Source organism: Panthera tigris, chromosome E3 (genome assembly GCF_018350195.1).
Source record: "Panthera tigris isolate Pti1 chromosome E3, P.tigris_Pti1_mat1.1, whole genome shotgun sequence".
Taxonomy (NCBI): domain Eukaryota; kingdom Metazoa; phylum Chordata; class Mammalia; order Carnivora; family Felidae; genus Panthera; species Panthera tigris.
The window spans coordinates 24,961,749-24,983,848 of record NC_056675.1 but is presented as its reverse complement, the minus strand read 5'-3'; the positions used below and the strand labels follow the sequence as shown (position 1 = coordinate 24,983,848).

Here is a 22,100-nt window from a genome sequence, read left to right as displayed (position 1 = left end):
ACCCCGCCCCCTCCATCGCCTCCTGCATCATCACTTCCGGTAACCCCGCAGGCCGCCGACTCCAGGAGGGAGAATTGAAGAGGGGCGGGGAGGAACGGGTGGAAGATTGCGTCACGACGTACGCAAAGACGCACGAAGCTGTAGCCAAGTAAGGGCAAAGACCTAGCGACGAGGAGGGAGGGCTAGGAGGTGCTGGACTGGACCATTTTTTTTTTTGATTAGAGTGGGGGGGAACGATAGCGGAAGGGGTAAAGAGAAACTAGGGAGAGGATGAAGTTGGCTATATTGTTTGTATACGGCGGAATATGGGCTACAGTATGAAGTGTAAGGGAGACTCGTGGCTACTCCCGACCTGGAACTAATGCTCCCACAGAGGTCCTCCCGGTGGTTTGGTCCGGCCTGGCCTACCGGACCTGCCCGACCTCCGTCGCCCGCGGCTCAGCTAGGCTCCTGGCGCCGCCTCCTCCTAGCCCGCGGTAGGCTGCGGCGCTTCTGTGGGTGGGGGAAGGCAGGACTGACGCAAAGTGAGTGTAGGGGATGGAGACGCTGACTCCTGGCGCGGGAGACTGGGGGAAGGGGTTGGCTCCCCAGGGGCAGGGGTGGGGTGGGGGCGGGGGTGCGACGTTGCTAGGAGACGTGCTTGTGTGACCCCTGCCTCGCGAGGGCGGCTCGATGTCGTCGCCCCTGGCCTCGAGAACTTGCCTTGGGAAGTGGCCCGAAGGCCAGGAAGGGAAGGCCTGGTTTGGAGACTCTGAGATGCCGATTTGGGGCCCATCTCAAACTTTGCTGAATCGCTTGGATCCCCGAATATAAATAGGAGATTAACAGGGGCTATTCTGGGGCGAGAGGCGTCAAGCTAGGGAAGGTTGACCCAAACGAGGGCCCGTACAAGCTACGGAGACTTTCTAGGATAGTGAGAACTAGCTTCTTATTGCCTCGATTTACAAATGAGAGCGAGAACGGAGGCCTTGCTCGGTGACGTCGAGTCCGGAAGAAAGTTAAAATGTAAAGTTAAAGTTAAAATGTAAATCAGGAAGGAAGATATCCGCAAGTAAGACAATAGTACCGGATGAAGTGGTAGAAGATGGGGGGAGGGCCACTCTAAAATGGGGTAGAGCTCTTCAGAGAAGGCCGGGTTTCACAGAGATTTGAGAAAAGAAAGAAGCTAGGGAATGGACTGTCTAGGTGGAGAAAAGAGCCAACGGACAGGGTTCTGAGGAAGGAAACGGCGAGAAAGCCAAGTTGCTGGAGCAGAAAAAACAAGGGCCAAAGTGGTCTTTGATGGAGAAATGGCAGGGCCTGAACAAGCACAGCATTTTAGCCCAAGGTAAGGGTTTGGCTGTTGTGTTACCTGAGGGTTTTGAGAAGGGGAGTGACCTGACCTGATTTACATTTTAAAAAAAATCACTTGGTTGCTAGACAGAGAAGGGTAGAAGTTGTCAGAACTGTTAGGACCCTGTTACAGTAGGCCAAGAAGTATTGTCAGTGGAAATGCAGATCATTAAATTCTGAATGCATTTTGGAAGTAGAGTTTGCAAGACTTAATGCCTGATTGGGTGTGAAGTGTATGGGAGGAAGAGGAACCAAGGAGGACTACTAAGGGGAAACTGTTTGGAACGGAATATCCTAAGTTCTCTTGAATATACTAGGTTCGATAAGTCTACTAATCATCCAGGTGAAGATGTCGGAGAAGTTAGATATACAAGTCAGGGGAAAAGTCCCAGAGAAAATACACGGAGTTTTTAGAGACATTCAGAGATTCCCTGGAGAAGAACAGAAGCCAGCAAAGGAGACTTGACACAGATAAGGCCTCAGAGATAAAAGCAGGATATCCCTTAATATCCTCCAATAGTGAGACTCACTCTCATAATCCGTGAGACTCATTCACCCACCAGCCAGCTTCTATTCATCCTCTAAGCCCTGGCTCAAATCTCTTCCTTCCCTTCCTCCCCCAGCTGTCATTGCTTTTGGACTTGTGTGCAGGTGATTTGTGTCCATTACAGCAAGCCTGACTTTGCTTGTTAATTGTTATGTCTGACTCCCCTGTGGGCTATTTCTTCTTTGTGTCTTGCTTCTAGTATAGAGCTTTGCCCAAAGGGCCCAATATGTGGTTATATAGGTAGGAATACTGTATTCATAAGGTATCAGTCATGGACTTCAGCAGCTCTGACAAAGGGGCTTTTGTCCCGCTGATGCTGCCACTGCCAGCCACAATCTAGATATGGTTAATCTCATAAAATCTAGAAAGAATATCAGAAGTATCAGAAGGCCTGGGTTTCAATCTTGGATGTGCTACTGATCAGCAGTGGCATTCATTGGAGAAGGTCTTTTTCTTTGAGCTGAAGGGGTTGGCCTAAATTAGAGATTGCAAATGGAAATACAGCTATTGCCTACAAACATATCATTCAGCCCCCAAAATGATTTAAATTTAAATTCCTTTTAAAATTGACTTGCCAACATTTAAAAATTAGACCTCAAAATCCAGATTTTCAGCTTCATTGAAAAGAATCTGGCAACACACCTGGAGCCAATAAAGCTTCTCCCCGCCACCGCCCCCCCCCCCTTTGTATGTGGCTCAGTGCCAAAAGCCTCCTCTCTTTTCAGCTGTCTGCCAGACCCTTGTGGGCATTTGATTTGCAGTTCTTGGTCTTGAACTGTGCTGTTCCCCAGTAGCCACTGGCTACATGTTGCTATTTATTTTTTACATGTAGGTACTTAAATACACTTTTAAATGCCAGTGTCTCAGATGCAGTAACCATATTTCATGTGGCCAGGGGCTAGCTACCCTGCTGGACATCACAGTTATAGAATATTTCCATCATTGAAATACGTTCTGTGGGGGTGCCCGGATAGCTCAGTTGGATGAGCATCCAACTCTTGATTTTGGCTCAGGTCATGATCTCAGGGTCGTGGGATTGAGCCCTGGGTCAGGCTCAGCGCTGAGCACAGAGCCTGCTTAAGATTCTAATTTCCTCTGCCACTCTTCCCTGTTCATGCTCTAAATAAATAAACAAATAAATAAAGTAAAAAGGAAATACATTCTGTGGGTCAGCACTGAACTGCAGGAGCTTGAAGGTATTCTGGGTGCAAATAGTTCCACACACATAAGGATGGACAGTCATTGCTCCTGCTGTCAAGGGATTTTGTCTAGTAAGGAGCTCTGTTGCCTCTGCAGATGAGAAAAGTTGCTCATTTGGTAGTTACTTGATAGGTGGAGGGTATTTGGAAACTGTTGTGAAGGCAGGGACCACTACTCAACGTGAGGTTATTCATCAGATGGTTGGATCAAGGGTCAGGTGCTAGAAAACTCCAGCTGTATCTAATGTTATAACCAAAGCCCTTTTGTCAGTTTCCTAATCCATTTCCCTAGGAAATTATCACAAAGGAGGATTTAAATGCTAATTTAAACTTAAGTGTTTCTTGTTCTGACTTTCCTAGTTCCTATGAAGGGGTGAAATTCTGGGTAGTTATGAATGAATGACTGGGGTTGATTTTTAGCATTGACCTAGTTTTCATCTATTTCCAGCACACACACACACACACCCACACACATCTAACACCTCATCCTACTTCTGCTAACTGGTTCTTACCCCCTCTGGCTGACCCTTACTTTTGTCTCTTAAAATATGCTGATAAGGAAACAAATACTTCCATTTCTTTTGAATTGAAGGGCAGAAACTTGGTTTCCATTTAGAATTTGTCTGAGGGGAAAAAGAGCTGTATCTCTCTTGGTTACAAAAGCCTAATTGGAGTTCCCCCTTACAAGTATAATCTTGTGTATGCTCCTATGCTGGTATATTTAGAATGAGCATACTTGCCTCATATGATTTTGTTTTGGATAATTTAGAAGCCTTTCAGACATCAGTATTTTTGGTTTTTCCCTGTGTTCTGGAGATTTCCCATATTACAGGGCCTAACCTAATTCTATTCCTTTAAGTAAAATGAAAACACGATCTACCTTCCACTCCCTGCCTCCTATCTCTGACACACCATATTGTCACTTTCTGTGTAAAAAGATGCTGTTTCAGAGAATAGCTGTGGTATGATTAAGTACACCACACAAGCATATCCTGAGATTTGCAGAACAGTGTGTGGCATTACACTTCCCTTTTTGGATTCTAGTAACCAAAAACTGAATCCAGGACAGGAAACAAGTCTGTGGGGTGTGTGTGTCTGCCTGTCTGTTAATTGAGAGGAGTGGGGGATAGAGGGCAGTGATGTGTGGGGCACAGCATAACTTGAAGGTTATTCGATTTGGGTAAGGATGATACGGTATAGGATATGGGTGTACACCAGAAACTAGGAAATATAAGAGATGTAGGAGAAAAACAAACCAAAGGATAAGCAAGGAGTAAGAGATAAAGGAAGAAAAATAGGAAGTCTGGTCATGCCTTCAGTGTTGGCACCTGCATTATATTTCCAGTAAGAAGTATGTGCTGTGGTCTGAAGATAAGCAGTGCATCTGACTGGGTTATTTGCTCATACTGAAGAACAATAGCCCTTTACTGTACAGGGATTATTAATGATCAGAGGGAAACAGCTTTAGGAAAATCCATCAGTATCACAAAGCAATAAATTTGCCAACAGGCAACACGCTTCTTTTCCCACCTCTGCAGACAAAGCTTAGCATAGATAAAAGAGGCGTCATTGTTCCTCCTTTATTTCCTCCTATTTAGGTAACATTTGCCTTTGTTAGCTCCCAATGCTAAGTGATTTACATGGATTATCTCATGAGTAATCCTTACCCCAACTCTTTGAAGAGGGTTCTATTGTTACCCCATTTCACTTTTTCAGAAACTGAGGCTCAGGAAGACTTGACCAATGTGGTGAAGTCAGGATTGAAACCCACTTTTGACCATTCCAGAACCCATTTGTTCAATAGTTGCATTTTATCTTCTGTTCCTTACATATGTGGAAAAACTTTGAATGCCTAAAACCAAGACAGTCATTCTGTCCTCTGCTTTCCTGGGCAAGAAAATCTGTTTGCTTGTTCCAAATAACAATTTTGGAGGTTGGTTTTGATCCCCGATCATTTGGTTGCAATAGATCTTATTCCCAAGAAGGATTTTTTTTTTTCCCAAGAGAAAATGTGTCCGAGCCATATTTTTTCTATCTGTTTGGTTCTAAGCTTCATGAAAACATAGTAAATCATTTCATTCCAGTGGACCAACACTTACTGGCTTTTAAAGAACTTAAGAGTATGGGTTACGTTATTGTAACTGTAAGGATGGAACTGATAAGGCCTCCTCCCCAAACCTGACACCCACAGCACCACTCTTGAAAACATCATTGTGAGGGTTAATTAGTATTTTTAAATGTTCTAGGGTCTTCACTTGGGAAACCTGGCCCACATAACCACTGTGTGTGTTTCAGAATGAGAATGGACATTACTGGTGACTATTCTTCATGTGTAAATGTATTATTCTTCTAACAAATATATTTCAAGCTCCAACTTTGTGCCCAGTCTTACGAGTGTGATGAATGAGGCATACTCCCAACCTTCTTTCTCCCTCCCCAAAACACACACAGTGGAAGAAGAAAGGTAAGCCAGCCAGAAAATTACACTAGAATAGGATGAACTTATGATACAAGTGTGCTGGAGGTGCCTGGAGTACACATAGCAGAGTCACTGAACCTGTTTCAGCATGAAGATGGCACCCTATGAAAAGTAATGGAAATCCAAGAATGAGAATCAACAGCTAGGCAAAGAAAGAATATTTCAGTTGTGTGAATTTGGACCTTCATTTGGCAAAAAGAAGGGGTGCCAGATCTAAGGAGATTGGGCAGCAGGACCGGGACCGGCCAGCATGGGTGCACAATGAACACATGAGACAGTGATTTCATTTGGGTGAGTTTCATAATCTCCACCACCCACCCAATCATAAAGTACTTGGGAGAGAAATTTAACTCTATTACATTCATTAGTTATGATGAGAAAAAGAAAAATTCCACCCAGGAGCAGATACTGAAAGAATGGCAAGAGTCTTTCCTTCTGCCTGGGGCTGGAAAGTCAGTTAATTCCCATTGCCTTTTCTGTCCCTTGTTTATACTGCAACACTTTTTCTTAAGTAGAAGGCAAAGCCTCATGAGAGTCCAACACTGGGAATTTTGACATTCCTGAGACCAGAGTCATACTTCTATAAATTTCATCTGGAGAAGGAATTTTCATCTCTGCTCTTAAACTCCTCAGTGTTCATGCTGTGATGGTCTTTCCAAAGGTGGGGGAAAGGGTGAAGTGGATAAATCCCCTAATACTAGCATATCTTCACGCAGACATCCTGAAAAGCCAAACCTAAATATGCCGTGTGTCTACACGTGCTGTATAGAGTGGGTTCTTGGAACCTACCCAGACCTTTCGCTATTTCCACTCATCACGGAGTAGAAGAGTGAGTAGGTGGTGTGTTTTGTTTGGTTTTAGGAGATTAATTACTGCCCCATTACTGACTCCAAAATAAAAATGGGAAAACTCTTGGTCAGGGAAATAATCATCTAGGTTTATTGGCTCTTAATCCCAAATCTCCTGTCAATTAGGTGGCATTAGGCAAAACTTTTTTCACCATGTGCAAGATACAATTTGAAATCCAGCACATTTTTTTTTTAGTGTTTGTTTGTTTGTTTTGAGAGAGAGAGAGAGCAAGCACAAGTACAAGCAGGGGAGGAGCGGAGAGAAAAGGGAGAGCAAATACCAAGCAGGCTCCACACTGTGGATCAGGCTGTGGAGCCTGACATTGGGCTCAATCTCACAAACCTTGAGATCATGACCTGAGATGAAACCAAGAGTTGGATGCTCAACTGACTGAGCCACCTAGGTGCCCCCAAATCCAGCACATTTTAAAAGATGTAAATTAAGGGCATCTGGGTGGCTCAGTCAGTTGAGCATCTAACTTCAGCTCAGGTCATAATCTTGTGTTCACGGGTTTGAGCCCTGCATGGGGGTCTGTGCTGACCGCTCAGAGCCTGGAGCCTGCTTTGGATTCTGTGTCTCCCTCTCTCTCTGCCCCTCCTCTGCTCACTCTCTGTCTCAAAAAATAAAACGTTAAAATTTTTTTAAAGGATAGAATAAATGCAAATTAGACCGTGATACTCCAGCTTGCTTAAAATCAGCCAATGTCTTCCTTTTGTTTTGTTCTTAGATTACAAGCTGAACTCCTTTCCAGGGCCTACGCTCCAAACCCGTCCTAGATTTCTGCTCATCTGTGACCCCACCTTCCCCACAGGTTCTTGCTGCATTAACATTGACTTGTTTACCACCTCTTAGCCTTTGTTGGTTGCCACCCTCTTCCTGAACCACCCTTCCCTTAACTCTTCCCTTGAATAGGCTCAGGCTCCTCCATGTCATTCAGGACTCAAATGGCACTAACTACCCAAAATAAAATAACCCTGCCTCTGTTCATTTGAATCCTATTACTGTTTCATTCCTAGAGAGCACATACCACCATCAGAAATTGTTTTTCTTGTATGTCATCTACTTGGCCACTAGAATGTAAGCTTCAGGAAGGCAGGGACTAAGGCTGCTTGTTTATCAAGGTTGTGTATCCCTAGAATCTCCTGTGTGTGGTCCCAGTGGGTACTGAAAGGATAGATGCTTGGGAGGGACCAGTAAGGCCTGCAGAGTGGTAGCACTGTAATGAGCCCTGGTGAGTCTTCTATGATGTCCACTCCTTTTGGAGTGATGGAACAGAGTTGCCATAGCGAATGGAAGAGCAGCCCAGTCCTGCCAGGTGCACAGCATCTTTTAAGGTGCTGATGTGCAACACAATTATTGAGGAAGGGCAGTTGCCCTTCCCCCAGTCACTCATGTACACTCTTACTCTCTCAAAATAAGTAAGTAAACTTTTTAAAAAAGTCAGGAGCGGGGGGCGGTGTGCCTGGGTGGCTCAGTCAGTTAAGTGTCCATTTCTTGATTTCTGCTCAGGTCATGAATTCGAACCGAGTTGGGCTTCGCACTGACTGCTTAGGATTCTCTCTCCTCCTTTTCCCTGCCCTTCCCCTGCTCACAGTCTCTCTCTCTCAAAATAAATAAATGTAAAAAAAAAGGCAAGGGCAGATGGCATATGGAAAACCTTATTAAAAGGTTATTCATATCAAGGTGCAAAACAATGGTTTTTTGCTGTTTGTGGGAAGGGAATAAAATTGAGTTCCCTTTGTCACAAACTAGCCAAGCTCTTTAAAGCAGTTAACAGACATTCAACCACATTTACTGAGATTGAGCATCCTATTTAGTGATTAAACATTTGGGCTGGACTCCAGACTGTCTGGGTCTGGGTTTGAATCCTGGCCTCACCTCTTTTTTTTTTTTTTTTTAAATGTTTATTTATTTTTGAAAGACAGAGTGAGAGTGTGTGAGGGGCAGAGAGAGAGGGGAGACACAGAATCTGAGGCAGGCTCCAGGCTCTGAGCTTTCAGCATAGAGCCTCACATGGGGCTTGAACTCACAATCCATGAGATCATGACCTGAGCTGAAGTCGGATGCCAATCGACTGAGCCACCCAGATGCCCCGTTTTTTGTTTTGTTTTGTTTTGTTTTTAAGTGAGGTCTACAACCAACTTGAGGCTTGACTCACAGCCCTGAGATGAGTCTCTGGTGACTGAGCCAGAGAGGTGCCTCCAGCCTTACCTCTTAATATAGCTGATGTGACTTTGGGCAAGTTACTTAACCTCTCTTTGCATCAGGTTTCTGCTTTGTAAAGGGGTAATGGTAGTTACCTACCTTATAGAATTGTGATTTGGGGAGTTAACATACATAAAGCACCTAGCAAAGCCTCTAGCACAGTTAGTACAGAGCAAAGTGTAGTATTATTATAATTACTCTAATGTGCAAAACAGTCTGAGCCCTGCAGGAATTCAGAGACTGTGAAGAAAAAGACACAATGAAATAGCAAAATATCAATAGCTGACTTAGGAGAGAAGCAGAGAAAAGGGGGCCGCAGAAAAACTTGGGAGCAAATAGGTATCTAGTAGGTGGGGTGTGATAACTAGCAGAAAGCAAGCATTGTAAGTGGATGATAGAATAAACACCAAGGCATGACCCTGCAGGGTGCCTTAGAGCTGTAGCTTTAAAACTTGTGTATTTCACACTCTGCATCACAATTTTTACTATTATTACCCATATTTTAGGCCAGCTTTAAAAACTTTTCTAATACAGGGGCACCTGGGTGGCTCAATTGGTTAAGTGTCTGACTCTTGATTTCAGCTCAGGTCATGATCTCACGGTTCATGAGCTGGAGCCCCACATCAAGCTCTGTGGTGAAGCACCAAATCTGCTTGAGATTCTCTCTCTCTGTCTCTGTCTCTCCCTCTCCCCCCTTCTCTCTTCCCATCTCTCGTTGCCCCTCCCCTGCTTGTGCATGCTCACTCCCTCAAAATAAACATTAAAAAAAACTTATAATACGTTCATCTCAAAGAAGCTCTATATTATTGCTGTGAAATCAAAATCATGCTATTAAATTATGAGTTTGATAGGCTATTATAGTACATTATAAAATACTTGTACATCCAAAAAATAACCTCCCCAACCAATCTTTGGGACACCTGCTGTCGGGAAAACTTCTCCCAACTGTGACCAGAGACCAAACCACACTAGCAGCAACATTTATCAGCCTTTTCTTAGTGGCCCAGGCTTCACTTGGAAGATGCTTAGTTGTGAATTTTTTCTTGGTACTATGTATATATGGGGTACGATTTTAAGAAACGGCCAATTTCGAGGCACCTGGGTGGCTCAGTTGGTTAAACGTCCAGCTCTTGATTTTGGCTGAAGTCATGATAGTGAGATCAGGTTGGTAAGATCGAGCCTGGTGTCAGGATCTCTGCTGACAGCATGGAGTCTGGGAGTCCCTCTCCCTCTCTGCCCCTCCCCTGCTCACGTGCGCTCGCTCTCTCTCTCTCTCTCTCTCTCTCTCTGTCTCTCTTTCAAAATAAATAAACATTAAAAGAAGAAGAAGAAAAGGCCAGTTTCTAGTCACGTTTCCTCCCAGGAACACTTCATATCTCTTACCTTTCCTCATTCTGGGGCTTTGGGGTTAAGGAAGTAAAGTGAAACAGTTTGACCAAGTGTCAATCTCATAGTCAAAGTTATAAAACTTTAAAAATTCTGTAAGAGTAGATTTCATGGCCAGTTGAGTGAGACTGGTTCAGTTGTCCTCTAGGAGCACCTGGCTGGCTCAGTCAGTGGAGCCTGCACCTTTTGATCTCAAGGTTGTGAGTTCGATCCCCATGTTGAGTGTAGAGATTACTTAAAATCTTTTTTAAAAATGTGGTCCTCTAAATAATTTGATATTTCTCATGTTGCCTGTGGGAAAATCCCAGCAGACCTCATTACATTGGATCAACCCATGAAACTAGTAAAGAAAAGAGCCATCTCAGCCTTGCATCAGTAGTGAGAAATCATCGATAGTTCCGGAGGAATAAATGTTGGTTTCAAGTCATTGAATCCATAGGAAGGAACACTCTTAGGGAAAAAGCACTTTTTCTAAACAGGTTGCTTCCTAGGAACAAAGACAAAAATATAAACCAAAGGGGAAAGAGCTTGGAAAAAAAAAATTTTATATGGTCAGTTTTGTTTCTAGAATCCCAAGCTTCCTGTATCGTGAGATATTTTTATTTATTCAGCATTTGTGGAACACCAATTACAGACCTGGGTAGGTGCCAAGAATTGAGCAGTAAATAAGATGGATGTCGTAACTGTCCCCATAAACGTAAGGATCAATTGGGAGAAGACAGGCACTAACAAACCATAATTACTTGAGTGGTAAGTACCACAAAGAAGAAATTCAAGAATCCATGGGAAGGTTCAACAGACCTGACCCAGTGCATGTGGTGACAGGAGGGAGAAGGATTCTCTGAGGTGTCCAGGTTTTCACTGGGAATTGAAGGATGAGTAGGGGTTGGTCAGGTAAAAGAGGGTCAGGAAAGAGCCTTCTAGAAAGAGGGAACAGCATGCGTGTATACCCCTACCTACAGTAAGAAAAATGCGATTCCCTCAAAGAACCGAAAGAAATCCAGTAAGAAAACAACAAAGGAGGCATTTTTCTTTTCTTGCCTATTCTCTGAAGATTGGGAAGCGTTAACCTAGACTTGCTAATAGTGCACAATGGAGAATACAGCTTTAGACCCTTCTCCGGAAATCTTTCAGACTTGGGTTTTCTGGGTCACCTGATGGTGGAGAGGGAGATATCAATCTCCCTTTCAGGATTAGTTTTCAAAACACTGTATATGTTAATTAAAGTGTTTTGAAAATAGACCTATTAAGTACTGATTGTTGGTACTGCCTATGACCTTGAGTACCCTAATTGCAGGGCTTGTGTATCCCATTATGGTATATGACCAGTTTCAGTTTGAAGTTGTGGCTTTTTCGAATAGTAGAAAAAAAACAAAGGCTTTGGAGAAGGTTGCTACTGCTTTAATATGCCATACCTCCGTCACTTTCCTCAAGTGTCATGCAGTCAGAGACGTTTCATCTGTTAAGGAAGTGAAGCAATCATTAATCGTAGTTACAGACTCTATGCCCCTCACAGGAACTGACTCACGTATTTTCATATGAAACCATGGAGTTTTAGGGAGAACCAGAAACTCAGAAACCTGTTTCCTTACCAGGAAAAGTCATCATCTCATGGGTTTTTATTACGATTAGCCACAAAGAATGATGTTCTCTCCTGATTTTTATGAATTTCTTCTAAGCATTTTTTTCTGTGAGGTATCCATGGACATCAGAATTGGTGTTGATTATAACTTTCATCTTAACTTTGAATTGGGTGAAGCAGTGCTTTCAACCTTTTCAGCAAGTGATTAAGCCTTGGTTCATTACTCATTGCTTAAGAAAGGTCACCAGGGTCAGGGGGCAGGGAGGCAATCCTATTCAAAAGAAATTCTAAGGTAAATTCCTTGCAGGTACTTAGAACTTCTAGATGAACTCGCTCTTCCCAGCTCCCATCTGCATTTAGCTGCCCAAGTCCTCAGGAGCTCAGGACCACCCTAAAGCATACAGTCTCCGTATGTTACACCTCCACCTTGAGTTGGAAATGGGTCCTCTTCCCAAAGGGCAGTGAGCAGCCTACTTCCCCATCCTGATGAGCCTGTTTGAGGAAAGCCCAGTACTCATGAGGTGTTCCAGTGCCTGGCCCTGCTACTCACCAGATGTGTTCTCGTCTTCCCAGCCTACCCTTTTGTTAAAGACAGTACGATATATTCATTCTCTAAAATGTGACTAATCAGAATCCTCTAGTTTTGAGACTTCTTTTTTCTGTCTTCCCTGAATTTCTTTTAGATATAGTAGTAAATAGTAAAGACATAGTCTGAAGTTTTTGCATAAGTAAAAAGAGAAAGAAAAAGGAAAACACCTAATGTCCCATCATTAGAACATTAGCAGGAGAAGAGACAATATACTGGGACTGAATTGCAGTATTGAGAATATATGAGCTAGGGTTACATGTAACAACATCGGTGAATCATACCAACATGAGCAAAAAAAGCAAGTTGCAGAAGGACATAATACCTTTTACATAGAGATTTGACCCTTAAACAACATGGGTTTGAATTATGCAGGTCCACTTAGACACAGATTTCTTTTGCAATACAGAATAGTACTATAAATGTATTTTCTTTTCCTCATGATTTTCTTAACATTTTCCTTTCTCTAGCATATTTCATTGTAAGAATATAGTATATGATACATATACATACATATGTGTTCATTGACTGCTTATGTTCTCAGTAAGGCTTCATGTCAACAGTAGGCTATTAGTAAAGTTTTGGGGAGTCAAAAGTTATTGTAGATTTTTGACTACGTGGAGGTCAGTGCTCCTATGCCCCATATTGTTCAAGGGTCAGCTGTATAAGGTTTGTAAACTTGCTAAGCAGTACTATAGAATGTTAAGTGTAAAGATATGTGTGAGAAGATTAATAACAAGTTCAGGACAGTGGTTCCTTCTAGTACAGAGGAAGGGAAATTTGACTGGAAGTGATACAGTAGGGGTATATATATATAATTTATTTAAGATCCATTGTGAATATATGGCTGTTTAATTATATTCTCTATATCTTTTTGTATATCTGAAATATTTCATAATAAAAATAAAAATGACAGGAATTTAATTTTTTTTAATGCATATGGGGTGTCTGGATGCCTCAGTTGGTCAGACATCTGACTTCAGCTCAGGTCATGATCTCATGGTCTATGGGTCACGTTGGGCTCTGTGCTGACAGCTCAGAGCCTGGAGCCTCCTTCAGATTCTGTATCTCTGTCTCTGCCCCTCCCACTCTCTCTCTCTCTCTCTCTCTCTCTCTCTCTCTCTCAATGAATGAATGAATGAATGAATGAATGCATTTAGCTTTGGGAATATACTTAGGTTGGGACTCACTTAGCCAAGTTTCCTGAAATTAAAACTGATGTTTCAGAGTAAAAACCCAAAGAGGCCACAAGCTCTTTAGTCATCATCAGCAAGATCTTCCATTATACTTACTGTATGGTTCTCACATGGACAAGGAAGCAGACCAACAATTTTGAGAAATATTTTCAACAAGGTTATGATGAACTAAAAGAGAGGTTGCAACCTGCCAGCCTCTGGGTAGAATTGAGCCTGCAGACTCAATGTGTTTGGCTTTCATGATACTCACACTTTCGAAAAGAATGAATTAGTGTCTTGAGATTTCACATTTAAAAAATATGGATTGCTACCTACTGTTAAACTATCAGGAAATCTGGCATTCCTATGCCCTCATTTCTCCATGGCAGTAGCTGCCTGATCCTGAGTAGCAACTGTCCCTTTTGGGGGGGCAGGGGGATGTCCTCTCCTGGCCATTGTCTCTACCTAGCCAGGTTCCCTCATTTTGTTACCTGCCAGACCCTGGATGTGCTTGAATTTGAGATCCCTGCATTAAACTCAAGTTACTTAACTAGAAATTTTAGTTATTTGGAGGCACCTGGGTGGCTCGGTTGAGCATCTGACTCTTGATTTCGGCTCAGGTCATGATCTCACAGTTTATGGGTTTTAGCCCCACATCAGGCTCCATGCTGTCAAGACAGAGTGTGCTTGGGATTCTCTCTCCCTCTATCTTTTCCCCTTTTCTGCTCATGCTCGCACATGCGCGCTCTTAGAATAAATAAACTTAAAAAAAATTAGTTATTCAAAATGTGCCTTTTCCAGGCACTCTGGTAAGTACTGCAATCTTATAAAAATACACACTAAAAGCATCATTCCCAAGATATTCTGGTAAAGAATTTACTGCTTTAAAGTATAGTAAATTTGAATTTGGTTTGCCATGTTTGTAAAAATGGCCATCATAGCAAACATGAACTCTGAACCATGGGGGGGATATACCAGCACGGCTGAGAGAGAGCTGGTGTTCCTATAGCACATTCTGGCAATGCTACCAAACAGATCTGTTGAGAAAGAGCAATTATTTCCAGACTAATTAAAAAGCTTGATTAAAAAAAATGTACATCTGCCTAGCTGCCTACTGTCAAATTGAATTTTCATGCAAATTTCCCCTCTTCTATTTTGGTGGGTCTGAGGATGACAACAGCAACACGACAAGAAGTTCTTGGCCTCTACCGCAGAATTTTCAGGCTTGTGAGGAAATGGCAGGCGGCATCAGGGCAGATGGAAGACACCATTAAAGAAAAACAGTACATATTAAATGAAGCCAGAACGCTGTTCCAGAAAAACAAAAATGTAAGTAGGCCCCAATTGGAAACTGTAAGGAGGGGGGCAGTTTCTTGTGATACTTGTTCTTTTACGTCCTAAAATTGAGAGGACTGAGCAGCACAGGTCACAGTGGCAGAGTGTGGGGCAGGAAGGGTTCAGAGGCACGGCCCAGCTAGCTTGCCCAACTACTGGGAAGCAGAGCCCAGCCTGGGTTCCTCTCGTCATTTGTTTCAGGTCTCAGTCCAGCCTGTCAGTGTCTTAGCGTCCTCGTCCTTGTAAGACCCCATGAGCCAGGTGACAGGAGCCAGGCCAGTGAGGGTTTTCAGGGGAGGAGCAGTTCGCAATCACTGTGCCTGTTCCCGGCCCCTCCCACAGGAGGTGCACAGTTAAACTTTTTTTTTTTTCTTCAACTCATAAACTATTCAAGGCCTCTAAGTATAAACCCATTCAGAAGAAAGAGAATAGGATAAAGACACAGGGTTCCCTTCACAACTTCACTCTGAACTCAAGCCTCTTTGGCTAGCAGAGTGAGTTTGCCCTTTGAGACCACAGAATTGGGTAAGAAAGTGCCTCCATTAAGTAGTTTAACGGAACTGCACACCTAGACATCAGGGAGCCAAAAACCATTTGTAAGAGGCTTGATGTGACCCATCCCACAGACTGTAAAGCATTGGCTCTTAGCTCCTTACAAAGACTGCCTGGCACTAAGCATGGAAAGAGGCTTTCAGCTTCTTACTTTTCTTGCCTCCTTCTCACTGATCTCATGAAGTCAGTGCTGTCACTGCTCCCCTCATGACACTTCCTGACAGTCCACTCTCTTTACTTTTCCTCTCTGACCCCTGTCTCTGTGTCCTTTTGGACACACCCTCCTGCCACACACCCTCCTGCCAGCTGTAAGGATCCTCTGAAAGTCAGCCCTCTGCACTGAGGCCCAGAGACTGTGCAACCACTTTATGGTTTCAGCTCCCACATCTGAAAACCCAGCCTCAGCCCCTCACCAGCCTCCTGAAGGGCCTTACACCAAGTGTAACGATCCAAAGCAGAACACCTCTTTCCACCAGGATGCCTCCCCTCTCCAGCTTGCCTATTTCTGCCATAGCTCCCATCACCACTCTGCAACTCTCTGCTCTCATTCTTTCATTCAGCAAGTATTTGAGTGCCCACCATGTGCCAAACATTGGACTAGATGTTGAGGACATAAAATGAGCAAAACCAAGACAGGATCCCTCAAAGATGTTTCAGAGTTAGATGGTTAGAAATTTAAAAAATTACAATTGGGGTAAGCACTACAAAGAAACCCTCCCAAACAACACTATCTTCCCCATCTCAGAATCTGAATCCTGTCTGCTTCATAAAACCAACCTGCTCATGAAGCTTCTGCCTTTCCAGCCTTCCTCCAGCTTCTCCAAACTTTTCCATGCCACACATCACAATGTATATGCCCAATGAAGTCCTTAAACAGTTCTCTGAGAAATGGAAATCTCTTTATTTTTTATTGCATCCTTTAAAAATGTCTGTTCATGGGGTGCCTTGCTGGCTCAGCTGGGAGAGCATGTGACTCTTGATCTCGGGGTTGTGAGTTTGAGCCCCACACTATGTGTAGAGATTACTAAAAAAATAAACTTTAAAAAATAAAAAAAAATTAAAATGTGTATTTGGTGTATACTTATAAGGTTTTTGATGTATTTAATGCACTTATTAATATATTTTATAAATCAGTATGAGTACATGTATAGGAGCTATGGGCTCAGAAATTTTTACTGAAAGCAGTAAATAATCAAAAAGTTGGGAGACCAGTATAACCTATGCCTGTCCCTATGTAGTTGGTCACATTCCTTCTTGTTTGTTTCATTTATGTTGGTGTGGTCTCCCCAACCAGACTGCCACTTCCTCGAGCAAAGAGACAATGTCTTATACTTTCTTATATATCCCATGGGACCTGCCTTGTGGTTGTCACTAAATTCATGAGCCTTCACTCAATCCTGTGACAGTGACCTATTCTGAACTCCTCTAGAGCAGTCTGCAGCAGTCACTGCCCTGTTGATTACATGCCTCCATGCCTTTTCTGTAGCTTTATGCATCAGAGTTGTTCTGCCCAGGTAATAACCTTGATAGTTGAAGGCAAGAATCATGGCCTCACAGTGTCTAGCCCGGTGTTGGAGAGATATCATAGCAGGATGTGCCCAGTAAACCTTTTCAGGCTCACTCATGTGAGGACTGATCAAGGCCCTTAGGGTTTTCAGTTATGGCAGTAATCAATCCTTCCTTTGCCTCAGCTTGGGCTGGCCCAGTGTGGTGTGAGTCAGAGGGAAGTGTATGTGCCAGTGATGTGACATAAATAAGATTATTTTGTTGTGTCTGGGGAGAAGGTACATGGGTTTTTAAGATACGTATTTTGCCATGTGTTAGAAAATAGCATATCAGATAACGCCACAAATATTATGCTTAGGAGACAGTACATTTAAAGAGAAAGCTTAATGTTAGTATAAATGGTGTGTGGATATAGCAGAATCATGAAGGCAGCCAATGAATGACCGAATTTGGAGAGCTCTAACCCAGATTTGTTCAAATGGACAGCTGCAGTCCCAGGAGCCCTCAGCCCCCTTAACCATACGTATCTTTATGACGGGCTTCTTTCTCCCCAGTCCCTTACGCAGACTTAAGTCGTTTCTTAGAACTTCACTTGCTGTGAGATTTTAATAATAATTCAGAGGTATCTCATGAATTGCTCTGAATCCTAATGGGCAAATGGGAACATGGAAATCTATTCCCAATGTGGACATCAGAGCAACAGCTTCTGAGAAGCAGAGGTCAGAAAGCAGACCCTCTGCCCCAGGGGACCCAGCTGTAGTTCTGTGCACTGCAGTTCCTAGAACTCTTCTCTGCTCCAAAAGGTGCCATAGAATAGGCACACCCTTGGAATTTCCAAGCCTTGCTGGCCCAGACGTCACTGTGGGTGTCATCTGGGACTGGTGCAATCCCAGCTCTGCTTTGAGGCCCACTTGCAAACTCTTAGCAGAGCCACATGTTGACTCATTTTCCATCCTTGAAGTGTAAGGGTTTCTCCCCTTCTACCTGGTGTTCTGTTTTTTAGAATGAATTTGTCATCCCTTTACTTGAAACTGGACTACCACAATTTGACTATTTGGGAATTTCAAAAGCCATTTCTTCCCCTTACCAGTGAACAAGGCAGTTTACAGTTCAAAATAAGAAGTGGATCATTCTCCAATATCTTACTTGGGGGGTTTCTGGACAGCACTTGCTGAAACAGTTGGGTTCAAGTTTGATCCACATGGAGAGGAAGTGGAGAAGCATTCTCATCAGGGTGTTGGTGGGACTATAAATTGGTACACTCTTAGAGGGTAATTTGAATCTAGAGGGAATATCTGAAAGAATTAAACATGCATGAACATACACCCTTTAACCCAGCAGTTCTCTAGGAATTTATCTTTTAGATATATTTGCGTGTAAGCCAAAAACAACTTTAGTGGGATCCATAACAGAATTGTTTATAATGGAAAAAAACTGGAAATAACCTAAATATCCATCAGGAAAAGACTGATTAAATTATAACACGGCCTTATGTTTGAATTTTGTGCAGCTCTTAGAAAGAATGGGCAGCTCTCTGGGGCGCCTGGGTGGCTCAGTCAGTTAAGCGTCCAACTTTGGCTCAGGTCGTGATCTCATGGTTCTTGGGTTCGAGCCCCGTGTCGAGCACTGTGCTGACAGCTCGGAGCCTGGAGCCTACTTTGGATTCCATGTCTCCCTCTCTGTCTGCCCCTCCCCTGCCCATGCTCTGTCTCTCTCTCTCTCTCTCTCTTTCTCTCTCTCTCTCTCAAAAATAAATAAACATTAAAAAAAAAAGAAAAGAATGGGCAGCTCTCTGTGTAAATATAAAAGGAGCTACACGTTGTTAGGGGAAAAAGCAAAGTTCAGAACAAAGAGAGCTATTGTGTGTAAGGAAAAAAAAAGTATATATATACACGTATGCTTTTATCTACATAGAATATCCCTGGGAGGACAAACACTGCCAATAATTGTGGTCCTTGAGAAGGGGGAACTGTGAGAGGGGTAAAAAGGAGACTTTGTTTTTATATTATATCCTTTTGTGTTATTTGAATAATGTTTTACTGTGTGCAGGTATTACCTATTGCCATAATTTTTTAAAAAGTTTAATCCACAGTAAATTTTATACTAAATTGCTTTTGATTTTTCAAAGTATCAGCATTGAATTTACAGGCTGGTGAGCTGAGAAAGTTGAAGAAGATGTACACCTCTACATAAGGAGCATTAGAAAGATGCTAAGAACCTCACCTGTTTTCCTCTTTTAATAGCTCACAGACACAGACCTGATTAAACAGTGTATAGATGAATGCACAGCAAGGATTGAAATTGGACTGCATTACCAGATTCCTTATCCACGGCCAGTAAGTGTGACAGTTAACATGTGGCGGGTACTTCTCCTCACCAACCCAGTTATTTCCAAGAACGTGTACCAAGAGGGCCAGTGTTTGTCGAGCAGTCTAGAGCTTGTGTGGGAGGCATGTTGGAAGTAAGCTATCCTTGCATGCCGCCAACCCATCACAACAAGCTAAAATGTCAATGAATGCCTGATTTCTCCTACTCATACAACTTTCCCACATATAGAAGGGAAAGCTAGCCCATATTTAGATAGCTTTCTCTTTTTGACTTTCACCTTTTTTATGGAAGTATTTTTATTTTCCTTATAATAAAAGTAAGGTTTGTTGTTAATATCATTAAAAGAGTGCATGAGGTAGAAAGTGAAAATGGTCCAAAATTCTCACCCTGTGGAAGTAACCACTGTAACTGTTCGGTTGCACTATATGAAACTGCCAATATTTTACTCTTAACCTATAATACAAAAACAGCAATTTTACCTGGTATTGGCTCAACCTAATAGTTTGGTAATATCTCGTCTTTTTTTCTATATTCGTGTACCTACGTTTTCTTAAAGTACATGGGATCCTGGACATACTGTTTGCTGCTTAGTTTATGTCATCTGTCCTGGCCATCTCTGCCTCCCATCTTTTTAAATGGTTGCCACTGGATCCTGTTACAAGAATATACCATAATTTACCCAGCAGCTCTTTAGTAGGCATTTAGATTACTCCCAGTTTTCCACTCTGCGCAGAATAGCTTTGTCTACCCAAACTTTTTTTCTCGCCTTCTTTGGATTCTCATCTCACCATGTGATCTGTGGTCATTGTTCCTTCCATGCAGGCAGTATGACAAAGAAGAGCACAAGCTCTGGAATGCGATCTGGAATGCAAATCTTGGCTCTACCACTTAATGTGTATATAAGATTGAGCAAGTTATTTAACTTCTGAGCCTCCATTGTCTCATCTATAAATATTATCTAATTCCTTATGAGATTATTGTAAGGATTAATGTGTGTAAGGATTTTAAGGATTAATGAGTCAGCGTAGATTTAGTGCTTAGCAGGAAGCACGGTACTTAGTAAATCCTCAATGAATAAGCTGCTCTGGTGATTATAATTCTTAATATTATCATTATTCTTATTCTTCCTATTCAGATTCATCTGCCTCCAATGGGCCTCACCCCACTACGAGGCCGGGGACTTCGAAGCCAGGAAAAACTGAGGAAACTTTCCAAACCAGTATATCTCAAGTCTCATGATGAGATTTCCTAACCCAGAAGAAAATTTATTTCTCAGAATGATGACCCGACTAGATCTTGAATGTAAACCAGATGATGAAACCCTTCTCTTCGATTAGGGGTAAAAATTTAAATATCTTCTTAAAAACCTCCAAAATATTGGTATTCACCCCAAGATCTGTGCTCACTCATCCTGACACTTCATCAGGGTCTTGTTGCCTAAAGTGGAGGACACTAACCCTAGAGGTCATGGACCTTATATACCCTCACTGAAGCATCTTTGGAAACAAGGCCAAGGCCTGTAGAAGGAAGATAAGGATGACAAAGATTTTCATGGAAATGTCATTTGCCAGTCATGTCAGCTGATAGGAAGAAATCAGCCAGCTGCTGAAAGTCTTCATAGCTACCATAAAACTCTACACTGCCTTCAGAATATTTTTTGGCTTCTTTCTCCCGAATTTTTGCTTAAAAAACAAAGGTTTGCTTAAAAGTGGGCTTCTTTGTATATGTTTTGCTGTCTTTTGACCATCCTAGTTTCCAGATAAACTACCCTTAAAAAGTGCATCATTGGATTTATCGTGGTTTTTCATGGAAATTTTACATGACACCCTGCCCCTGACATATACATACGTAAAAGTACTTGTCTTAGGTAAATGCGTATGTTTACTTTATCTTAAAGCCTGTGATTACTTAGGATCCACTTAGGATTTGAAAGGCTTACTTGAAACTCATACTGCATTCATTATGAATATTTTATCTTAACATAATTAGGAAGTACAAGGGCCAAGCTGGTTTTCAAATTATGTCTAAACAGCAATGGCACAAAGAGAACTCAAAACACAAAGGATTTATACTCCTGCATGTGTGGAATCCCATGGCAAGTCACACACACCTTGTTAACATTCCTTCTGACCTCCAAAGACAATGAGCATCACCAATAAAAACAAATTTTTATCGATTTGGGTCTCTCTGTATTCTTTTCCAAAATGGCTCTGAGACCCTCAGAAGTAGCATATGGTAACTTCCAGCCCATACCTAGATTTAGGATTCTCTTGTCACACAGCTCCTCTAATTCAAAGTAAGCATTATATTTCAATCTCAAAGCCTGCTCCTGTGAGCAGAAGCATACACTTTAATGCTGAGGGTAAGTATCGCAGAGTTTGGCAATGATGTGGAGAACAAATATATCACTGTAGTAATAGCAAATGCATATTTAACCTGGTTGCCACATAAACCCCAGCTTGGCTTCAACTGGGAGACATCTGCTGTTCCATCAGTAACTCTCCTTCTATCTGGTCTCATTGTGGAAGCATCTCCCTGTTCAGAGGTGGTTCTAGTGTTTACACATTTTGTCATGCAACATAGGGCCTGTGAAATCAAGTCAAGTACTTCATCTGGGGGTCAACCATTGAAACAGTGATCTGTTCTCAAATTGGTGGAAAAACTGGCTCTGCTGGACCAAGTGAGACGTGACTTGCCTATCTCTGTCCTCGTCCTTTTCTAAGTAACTCAAGGTGATTTTGACTGTGCAGTTTTTGTCTTTAACTCTGTTGAGTGAAGAAACCAACCTTCCCACCCAGCCTCTTCCAAAATGGAAGTTGATCTAATTGCTAGCTAGCCTCCTGAGTATCTTCTATGTGCCAGGAATCTTACCTAACTGTGAATTTTATATGACTAGCCTCCTTTGCAAAGGTGCATGTCCTATTACACAGTAACATAATTACCAATTTACTACCAAAACTTTCATATGAACAGTGTTTATAATAGCTTTTATTTCTCCCATTTTCTCTCCAAGACTATAAAATCTCCCATCTTCGTTCT

At 42.4% G+C, this 22,100-nt stretch overlaps 2 protein-coding genes across 22 annotated transcripts in view; one reads left to right on the top strand and one right to left on the bottom strand.

Annotated features, from left to right (window-relative positions):
- DCUN1D3 (defective in cullin neddylation 1 domain containing 3) overlaps positions 1–439 on the bottom strand; it is a 34,470-nt gene extending 34,031 nt beyond the window's left edge. For 6 of the 9 annotated variants that reach the window (XM_042971720.1, XM_015538364.2, XM_042971723.1 and 3 more), the window contains exon 1: positions 353–438. The gene's annotated coding sequence lies outside the window, so the exon portion shown is untranslated. Of the gene's footprint in view, positions 1–352 lie in introns of all 9 variants that reach the window. The other 3 variants (XM_042971722.1, XM_015538366.2, XM_042971728.1) reach the window with 3 other exon arrangements.
- Positions 66–21,237, top strand: LYRM1 (LYR motif containing 1). 13 transcript variants are annotated; one of them, XM_042971731.1, is made up of 5 exons: positions 683–1,327; positions 7,134–7,217; positions 14,521–14,669; positions 18,977–19,069; positions 20,197–21,237. In XM_042971731.1, exons 1-5 carry the CDS (start codon positions 1,282–1,284, stop codon positions 20,311–20,313), a joined length of 489 nt encoding a protein of 162 aa, XP_042827665.1. In that variant the 5' UTR covers positions 683–1,281; the 3' UTR covers positions 20,314–21,237. The 13 variants fall into 13 exon arrangements, with proteins under 13 accessions (XP_007084182.1, XP_042827666.1, XP_042827664.1 ...); XM_042971734.1 differs by lacking the exon at positions 7,134–7,217 and adding an exon at positions 10,609–10,747 and having other exon boundaries at positions 697–1,327; positions 14,510–14,669; XM_007084120.3 differs by lacking the exons at positions 683–1,327; positions 7,134–7,217 and adding an exon at positions 66–148 and having other exon boundaries at positions 14,510–14,669.
- The last annotated feature ends 863 nt before the right edge of the window (positions 21,238–22,100 follow it).

What these genes read in the sequence shown, in the direction of transcription:
- LYRM1 (XM_042971729.1), top strand. Translation starts at nt 362, where the DNA reads ATGCTCCCACAGAGGTCCTCCCGGTGGTTTGGTCCGGCCTGGCCTACC. An exon ending in GAAGGCAGGACTGACGCAAA is followed by an intron (nt 525 to 14,502) that starts GTGAGTGTAGGG and finishes CTATTTTGGTGG; the next exon opens with GTCTGAGGATGACAACAGCA. An exon ending in TGTTCCAGAAAAACAAAAAT is followed by an intron (nt 14,670 to 18,976) that starts GTAAGTAGGCCC and finishes CTCTTTTAATAG; the next exon opens with CTCACAGACACAGACCTGAT.